General features: G+C 40.9%; 1 protein-coding gene across 2 annotated transcripts in view; it reads left to right on the plus strand.

Annotated features, from left to right (window-relative positions):
- The window catches only part of IGSF9B (immunoglobulin superfamily member 9B), a 69,086-nt gene extending 60,438 nt beyond the window's left edge, over nt 1–8,648 (plus strand). For both annotated transcript variants that reach the window (XM_043995548.1, XM_043995549.1), the window contains exons 19-20: nt 2,443–2,564; nt 8,399–8,648. In XM_043995548.1, the coding sequence (XP_043851483.1) occupies nt 2,443–2,564; nt 8,399–8,607 (331 nt within the window). In that variant the 3' untranslated portion in view covers nt 8,608–8,648. The remainder of the gene's footprint in view (nt 1–2,442; nt 2,565–8,398) is intronic.
- Nucleotides 8,649–10,005: the final 1,357 nt, after the last annotated feature.

The raw sequence follows: 10,005 nt of genomic DNA on the forward strand, positions 1-10,005 counted from the left end.
TCTATGATCCCTAGAAGATGTCTGTATTAGTGGGTACATTAAAAAGAAAAAAGAACAAAGCCATAGACAGAAGTGAAATTGCAAGCTCTGAGGGCAGAAGCACTGTTTTGTTATGGTCATCATATCCTCGCCCCCTTGCCGAGGCCTTGTATATCTCAGGCACTTCATAAATGCTTCCTGAATTGAATTCAGTAAGATCGTAAAGGAACTCCACACCTCCCTGGTAAGCAAAGCAGGTAGAATTGTTCCTCCCCAATGTAATACACATTCATCTAGCTTCCTATTATGAGTTTGTGTCTGACTTTTCCCTTTTAGACCGCCTTTGACGTTCATTTTAGCCCGATTTTACCTCTACAAATGTTGTCATGGGGAGATATAGTGGACATGCACAATATAACCCACCCCAGGCTCTATGACTCTTAGGAATGATTATCATCAGATAGCATTGCTGGACTAGATCAGGGCTTCTTAAACTTTCCCTCCTTGTGACCCCTTTTTGCCTGAGAAAGTTTTCCTCAACCCCAGATATACAGGTATATAAAATAGTACCCAAATCAGATAGTTACTGCCAAATTTTTCTCTACCCCTCACATTCAATTATTCAACTCCACATGGGGTCTAGATGACCTCTAAGGACCCTTCCATCTCTATACTTTTCTGGGCCTGTGAACTTTTCCTTCGCCCATTACTATCAGGAGAAAACTGCCTCCCCCTACTTGTGGACCCTTTCCCCTTCAATCCCTCGGTTGATTTCCTTCTAAGTGAACTAGCAGTTGTTTCTTTTTTACAGACTCTGGGTAGATTAAACATGCTTTAGCAGACCCTCATCTCCATTCCCTTTGTATCACCTTAGGTTACAGATTCCAATTAGATCAAGTCCTTTCTCTAACTATGAAATAGGTCGCAGAACCCATGGGCCCATGGGTGTGAAGGAGAGGGGGCAGAAAAAGGCCCTCCCTCACTTCCACCATATTCCCTGACCTCTCTGGAACCACTACTGATTGGGTGTTCACTGGGTAGTGACAATAATATGAGATGCCAAGGGATTTGCCGAGCCTTCCAGCAGGGCAGGTGATTTCACATAGCAGAGCTTAATAGACACCTGCCAATGGTAGTGGGATGAATGAATTGGGAACACTTTGGTTAAAAAACATAATTACATAGTGGAGAGAATGATGGTCTTGGAGTCAGGAGACATGGCTTTAAATTCTGTTCCAGGTGGTTATTAACTGTGTGACCTTGGGCAAGTCACATACTTTCTCAGAACCTCAGTTTCATCTTCTGTTAGATGGGGTTTATAATATGTTAACTTCCTATCCTAGAGGGTTGTGGCGAGGAACAGAGCTTTGCAAAATCGTCAAGTGCTATATTGACTTGTCTGCTGTATGTTATTGTATCGTTAGCCCCATCTATGTGAGTTATTATTGTATTGTTAACCCTTACATGTGTGAACTGCTGTAGTTTGTTGTATTGTTGGCCCTGCCTTCGTGAGTTATCGTTGTATTGTTAGCCCTTATATGTGTGAGTTGCTGCAGTTTGTTGTTGTGATGTTAGCCCAATATATGTTAGTTATTGTTGTTTGTGGTTCTTATTGATCCCTTTCCCTCACCCAGCTCCCTGAGTCATGAATAGGACTTCCAGAGACCTCTGGTTCATACCATCCACTTCCACCTTTTTTTCCCCTTTAACGTGGACATCTAGCTGTGGCCAGCAAAGGGTTAAGGGGATCCCCTTACAGAGAAATGTTGGCATCTGATAGATGGTTTCTGCCTCTGGCTGCTTGCCTCTGCATCCCAAAGTCAGGTGGATGTGAAGAAGCCTCGAGGGACCAGGTTTGGGAGCCCTTGGCCTCTCCCTTAGCCCTGGGGCTGCCCTTCTCTGGAGGCTGGGGGAAGGAGGAGCACAGCGCTGCATGCCAGTCATCTGGGCTGGGGTTACCTGCCATTCACTTCACTGCGCCTCTTGCCTTTTCTCTTAGAGGACTCTCCTAACAGGTATTCCAGGAACTTGAGACACTGGAGCTGCTTTCCTCTCTGTCCCTTCATTCCTCATGGCTTATGGGCGGTGCTGGAGGGGCACTCATTGTGCTAAAGTCATGGTTTCTCCTTTTCAGGACCTTCTGATTCTCCCACAGCTTGGTTTCCTTCTACAGGAATTTACTGGAGTTGGGGTTCATGAAAAGTTGGCACTTGGTGCAGAATTCTCTACCTTCCTCAAGCACAGGAAGGGAGAGAGGAGGTGCAGATGGACATGGTCGTGGGGAGGTCTTTTTAGTGGAAAGACAGGAGTCCGGGAGATGGCAAGGAGACCCTGGCCTCCACAGAACTGCCCTCTGCTTCCAGATGGGATGGCCAATCAACTTCACTCTTTGAGAGGCTCGCTTCTCCTGAGGGAAAAGTAGGTCATGCTGACCAGCATTTATCTGTCTTTCCTCCCTTCCAGAACACATCCATCTACACCCGGGAATTCTGCTGCACCTGAGAGGCTTGAAGCTCTGAAATACCAACGGATAAAGAAGCCCAAAAAGTCAACCAAGGGCTCCTCGAAATCCAAAAAGCGATCCGGTGAGTTAACGGGAGGAGTCCTGTTCTTTCAATTGCTGGATCTGTGGGTGTTTAGATGAGAAAAGAAAAGGTTAAAGGGGTCAAGAGACCTGTGTTCACATTTCTGAAAGGCTGGCATGTGGAACAGGGGGATTAGACTTATTCTGTTAGGCCCCAATGGGCAGCCCCAGGAGCAGTGGGTAGAAGTTGTAAAAAAGGCACATTTAGGCCAAGATGTCAGGAAAAAAAAACCCTAAACACTGAGAACTGTCTAAGATGGAATGAGCTGTCTCAGAGGTGGAGATTTCCTTCTCCTTGAAAATCTTCAAGCACTTCACACTTGTCGGTGTTTTATAGTGAAGATTCCTTTTAGGCATCAATAACAATAGTGATGATGGTGAGGATGATCATGGTGGTGGTGGTGATGATTACTAACATTTATATAGTGCTTTCAGGTTGGCAGAACACTTTTTACATAATTATTTCATTTTATCGTATCAACCTTTCAAAGTAAAGGTTATTATTATCTCCATTTTATGGGTGAGGAAACTGAAGCAGGCAGAAGTGGAAGTGATTTGTCCGGTGTCACAAAGCTAGTATGTATCTGTGATAGGATTTTAACTCATGTCTTCCTGAATCCAAGTCCAATGGTCTATCTACCTTTTTTTTTTGTTATTGTTCATTACTCATGTCTGACTCTTTGTGACTCCACTTGGGGTTTTCTTGGTAGAGATACTGAATGGTTTGCTGTTTCCTTCTCTATCTCATTTTAGAGATGAGGAAACTGAGGCAAACAGGGTTAAGTGACTTGCCCAGGGGCACACAGCTGTTAAGTATCTGAGGCTAGATTAGAACTCATGTCCAGGCAATAATGTTTGAAGAACTGTGGATGACTTAACTTTTCCCAGATATACAATGATCCAAGATAGTCCCAAAGGACTAATGATGAAGCATGCTATCCACCTCCAAAGAAAGAACTGAAATTAATTGAACACAGACTATTTTTCACTTTCTTTCATTTTTTTCTTTTATTCAAGTTTTCTTATACAAAATGACTAATGTGGTAATGTTTTAGATAATTGCACATGTATAACCTATATATCTGATTGCTTCTTGCTTCAGGGAGGAGGGAAGGGAGAGAGGAAAGGAGGAATAAAATTTGGAACTCAAAATTTTAAATAAAAATGTTTATTATTTAAAAAATAAAGGCATCTGAGATACCAAAAATAAAAATAAATAAAAACCTGGAAAAAAAAAGAACTCAGGTCCTCCTGATTCCAGGACTGGCACTCTATCCACTGTGCCACCTAGCTGCCTTTCTATCTACTATACTACCTAGGAATAGACTAGATAGATGGCAGCTGAGGTTTCTTTCTTCTTTCGTAAATATTTTATTTTTTTCCAGTTTTACATAAAAGCAATTTTTAGCATTTGTTTTTTTTTAATTTTGACTTCCAAATTCTCTCCCTCCCTCCCTTTTCTCCTCCTTTAGAAGGTAAAAAAGTTGATATAGGTTATACATGTACAGTTATGTAAAACACATTTCCATATCATGTTGTAAAAGGAAACATGGACCAAAAAACCCTAAAATAACCTAAACCCAGTAAAAATAAAGAAAATAAAAAGTATACTTTGATCTGCATTCAGACTCTTTCAGTTCTTTCTCTGGAGATGGATGGCATTTTTTATCATAAGTCCATCAGAATGGTCTTGGATCATTGTATTGCTGAGAACAGCCAAGTCATTCACAGTTGATCATTGTACAATATTGCTGTTACTGTATTCACTGTTCTCTTGGTTCTGCTCACTTCACTTTCCATCATGTCATGTAAGTCTTCCCAGGTTTTTCTGAAAGCATCCTGCTCCTCATTTATTGTAGCAGAATAGTATTCCATCACAATCATATACCACAACTGGTTCAACCATTCCCCAATTGATGGGTATACCTTCAATTTCCAATTATTTGTCATTACAAAAAGAGCTCCTTTAAATACTCTTGTACATGTAGGTCCTTCCCCCCTTCCCCTTTTTTCTGAGTCTCTTTGGGATACAGACTTAGTGGTGCTATTGCTAGGTCAAAGAGTACGCACGGTTTTATAGCCTTAAAATGCTATAAATTGCTCTCCAGAATGACTAGATAAGTTAACAACTCCATTATGCTCAAATTCTGTGATTCTGTTTTCCACTGTCTAGTCTGTCTGTCTTGAGACCCTCTTCTGGGTATTATGTCACTGTGAATTCTGGTTTTAGATTCCCTCAGAACTGAATTTTCCAAATTTCCCCTCATCCTAGGCTCTGGGCATTTTCTCTGGCTGTCCCCTATGCTTGGAATACTCTCTCTTCTCTATCTCCTGACTTGCTGCAAATATTAGCCCAAATCCCACCTTATACCAGAAGACTTCCCCAACCCCTATAAATTCTAGTGCCTTCTTTTTGTTGATTATTTCCCGTTTATCCTGTATGTAGCTTGTTTGTACATAGTTATTTGTGTGTTGTTTTCCCATTAGACTGTGAGCTCCTTGAAGGCAGGGACTGTCTTTTCCCTCTCTTTGTATCCCCAACACTTAGCAGAGTGGTTCATCAAGGTTTATTGACTAACTGACAGTTACCCCTGTGCTTTTCTGTCTTCCCTAGCATTTCAATACTTTCATTATTATTATGGGAATTGGTACAAATCTTTTCTATTCTTGAGGGAAATATTGTGAGATAGTTTCAAGTTCTCTTTCCCTTATTCACATAATTTCAGAGGGGTTGCTCATTTTTATTCCATGGTGTGTTCTCTTTAGCCTTTGTTGGATCATGGTCCATGTTTACCCAGTAAGGTTGGGAGCATGCCAGACAGAGGTCAAAAGTAATCAGAAGTCTAGCCTTAAGACTAACAAGTCTAGGTACCTCTTGGGACTCTAGAAAAATGCTCCTTTAACATTTACTAGCCATTTTATTTTTTTCCATTGACTTTTGATAAATTAGGATGAGTTCTTAAGGGAGACTGTGAATCAATATCTGTTTATTTAGACTAGAGATTCTTAACCTGGAGTCTATGAGATATTTCTTTTTTTTCAAAAAATATATATTTATGGTTTCCTTTAAGTCTCAACTAAAAACTCACCTCTACAGGACTTCTTCCCTAACCCCTCCTAATTGAAGACCTTTCTCTCTTTTAAAATGTCCTATTTATCCTGTATATAGCTTGCTTTCTATATATTTGTTTGCATGTTGTGTCTCCAATTAAATTGTGAATTCCATAAGGGCAGGGACTGTCTTTTGCCTCTTTTTGTATCCCTAGCACTTAGCACAGTGGCTCGCACATAATAGGTATTTAATAAATGTTTATTGAACTGAATTTCAATATAATTTGTTTTCCTAACAGTATTCTGTATTTTATTTTATGCATTTAAAAAAAATTTTTTTCTGAGGTGTCCATAATCTTTACTAGACTGCCCAAAGGATCATGACATCAAAGGGTTAAGAATCCCTGCATTGGAACTTGAAAGAATCATGCACTTAGACCTCTGGGATGGGTTAGGCAAAGTACTCCTTTGAGGGAGGATGATTAAAAACCAAGTAATCTTCAGGGGATCTTTCTTTCTTTCTTTCTTTCTTTCTTTCTTTCTTTCTTTCTTTCTTTCTTTCTTTCTTTCTTTCTTTCTTTCTTTCTTTCTTTCTTTCTTTCTTTCTTTCTTTCTTTCTTTCTTTCGTTCTTTCTTTCTTTCTTTCTTTCTTTCTTTCTTTCTTTCTTTCTTTCTTTCTTTCTTTCTTTCTTTCTTTCTTTCTTTCTTTCTTTCTTTCTTTCTTTCTTTCTTTCTTTCTTTCTTTCTTTCTTTCTTTCTTTCTGCGGGGCAATGGGGGTTAAGTGACTTGCCCGGGGTCACACAGCTAGTGTCAAGTGTCTGAGGCTGGATTTGAACTCAGGTACTTCTGACTCCAGGGCCGGTGCTCTATCCACTGCGCCACCTAGCTGCCCCTGGATCTATCTTTCTTAAGAAGTCTGTGACTAATTCTCTTTCACTACAGTTTAGTCACACCCATTCTACAGATGAGGCTCAGAAAGGGGAAGTTACTTTTCTAAAATCCCATAGATATCCCAATGATGATTATGGGACTCAATCCCATATGTTGAGGATTAATTAAAAGAAATGGGAATAGTTAGATTGGAGAAGAGTTTGTGTGTATGTGTGTGTGTGTGTGTGTGTGTGTGTGCGCATTTGCGCACACGCGTGCATGTGTGTGTAACACATAATCATATTCAGATATTTGAAGAGTTGTCATAGACAAGAGGGATTAGACTTAATCTGATTGTCAGATTTCAGAAAACCTTGGAAATACTTAGATGAACTGATGCAGAACCAGGAGAACTTTGTACACAATAATGGTGACATTGTGCAATGATCAACTATAGTTGACTTAGCTCTTCTCAGCAATACAATGAACCAAGATAATTCTGAAAGAATCATGATGGAAAAATGCTATCTACATCTAGAGAAAGAACTGATGGACTCTGAATGCAGATCAAAGCATACTAATTTCAGTTTTTGTTTTTTTCCCCATGTTTTTTCCTTTTGTTTTTTTTTCTTTTTTTATAACAAGACTAATGTGTAAATGTTTTATTTGATTGCACATGTATGACCTATATCAGACTGCTTGCTGTCTTGGGGGGGAGGTATGGAAGGAGAAAAATTTGGAACTCAAAATCTTTCAAAAACTGAATGTTGAAAATTGTCTTTACATGTAATTGGAAAAAAATAAAATACTATTATAATGAAAAAGACTTAATATACTTGGTCCCAGAGGGTAGAACTAGAACCAAAAGTTATGTTACAGGGATGTGGATTTTGACTTCAAAACAAAGAACTTTCTAACAATTAAAGATGTCTAGAAATAGAATCAGCTTCTTTGTAAGGCTGTGAGTTCCCTGCCTCTGGCAGTGGAAGCTGGACTCAGTCTAATTTAATACTGAAGAATGTTATCCTAGGTGCTGGGTTAGATACAGTGTCTAGACAAGACTTGGTGCTTGCCTTCCTGTAGTTTATGGTTTCCTTCCGTAGGTTTAATACCCACTTGTTAGGGATTTTGTAGAGAGGATTAATGGATCCCCTCTACGTGGGTCACAATTACACTAGATAATTTTTTGGGGGGTGAGGCAATTGGGGTTAAGTGACTTACCCAGGGTCACACAGCTAGTAAGTGTTAAGTGTCTGAGGCTGGATTTGAACTCAAGTACTCCTGAATCCAGGGCTGGTGCTTTATCCACTGGGCCGTCTAACTGCCCCTACGCTAGATAATTTTTGAGATTCATTTTTAATTCTCAGATTCCATACTTCTATGATTCATAGAGCAAGATGGTGAAAAGATTCAGTGAATTTGCCTAAAGAACCTCTTATGTTCCTTCCAGTTTTATGGTACTTATAAATTGTGGATTTAGGGTGAAAAATCAGTACTTCATGTGTCAAATCTAATGCTTAGTTGCTAGGGTTGATATGAGTCATATCAGCATTGACTTCTTTGAAATTGTCAGTTCAAGATGTTTATACTCCTGGGTGTAGACATCTTTGTTTCAAATATTCTTGTCACCTGGATTCACAGAGACTGTAAAGTGGGAAAAATTATGTTCTCTATATTTTTATGTAATCTCACTTGTATTAGTGGGGTAGGATTACTGGTTGTCTACATCAGGGAAGAAAAGCTCTGTGTTACAGAAATCTCTGGCTTTCTTAAATTCTTATTTAACCCTTTTATTACCATGCTAGAAGTCTTCAGGGAAGACTTGGTTGGGAAAGGCGAGAGGTGAATATGTGATATTACCTCCCAACCTCCCTACCAACCACGCGTCTCTTTTGTTTTCCTCTTTTCTTCAGACGGTTCTGCTTCCCAGGTTCAGCAACTTCCTAACTCTCAGGTACTGTGGCCCGATGAAGCTGTCTGCCTCCGAAAGAAGAAGAGACACTCTCGTCCTGATCCCTTTGCCCGCCTCTCAGACCTGTGTCATCGCCAGCTTGCTGAGGACCAGACAGCCATTCTCAACAGTGTGGACCATGATGACTCAGGCCATGCCACCTTGCTGTAGCTTAGCACCAACTGTAATGGTTCTAAGAGCAAGAAAATTGGTTAGGGGGATGGGGAGCAGAGGGGAGAAAGTGATCTATAAGAAATTTATGTGGGGGGTGGGGGGGGTGGATAGAGTGGGTTTGACTGACACGGCATGGGGGTAAATTTGCTTCTTCCATCAGTAAATGGCTTGCCTTGAATTTTTGTTGTGGGAATTGTTCAAATCTTTACTCCAGTCTGGACCATTTCCTTCCTCTTCTCCTTTTGGAATAGTCTTTGGGTGAAATCCTCAATCCCTTGGCCAGTTGGCTTCACTCACAGGGCAGAGGGAAGGAGTGAGGTGTAAGCTATGAGTGTAGGGTGGTGGGAAGTAATTTGAGAGCAGGGAAAGAGCTCCCTAGATAGATTTTCTCACCTCCTCCAGCTACCTTTGGGAGGTTTAAGGAAGAAGAGGAAGCCAAATGTCTCCATTTCTCTCTTCTTCTTTTTCAAGTCTTTCAAATCCTGGAAGATGGATGGATTTCCCATCCTCTTCCCCCCTCCCCCTCTACTTTCAAGCTCACATCTATCTATCTATCTATCTATCTATCTATCTATCTATCTATCTATCTATCTATCTATCTATCTATCTATCTAGATACAGATACATTTCTATACAATGTGTGTGTTTCTGTTTATATATATGTATATATATATGTATATATATATATATATATATGTATGTATTCAGATTGGTGGGTCATGCAGACTTAAATGCTGCATGTCTTTCTGTGCTGTATGAAGGGAGAAGAAGGGGGAAAGACAGCAGACAACTGGGCATCTGTGGGTAGGATGATCATTGGGGTTAATGGGATGCCGCAGTGTCTGTTTCAGGATTATTCTCCCTTTCAGTGAAATCCCCATGTTCCTGGCGGAATCAACCATTCGTCTTTGCTGCTTTCTCTCGTGCAGAGGAATTATGGACCATTGCTATGTTTGCCAATCATCATCTCCCCCTCCTCCCTTACTACTTTCCCTAGCCCCAAGGTAAAGGAATTATGTTCTGGCAAGGGGCCTGGCTGGCATCTTCCTTCCATCCACAGTCCAGCCAAGGCTCTGGAGGCTCAGGCAGGAAGGCCTCTGGGTACAAACTCCATCTCATTCTTCACTCCCTCCTCAGTCTTTCCAGGGCTCTGAGCCCCGTGGCTGAAGGGGTCCTTTGCTCGACAGCCTGTCTAATGCGCCGAGTGCCAGGCTGCCTCGGCTCTATATATATCCTGTTTCCAGCATGGCAGCACCCTCCCCAGTGCTACTTCAGACCAGCTGGTAGGATTCTTTCTCCTCTTCTGTGGGAGATAAAAACCCCAGACTGACTGATCTCCTCTCGTGTAGCACTTCCAAGTGTGCACTGATGATCTTCCTCTGCCTCCTGGTAAAA

This window comes from Dromiciops gliroides, chromosome 3 (genome assembly GCF_019393635.1).
Source record: "Dromiciops gliroides isolate mDroGli1 chromosome 3, mDroGli1.pri, whole genome shotgun sequence".
In the NCBI taxonomy this organism is placed as follows: Eukaryota; Metazoa; Chordata; class Mammalia; order Microbiotheria; family Microbiotheriidae; genus Dromiciops; species Dromiciops gliroides.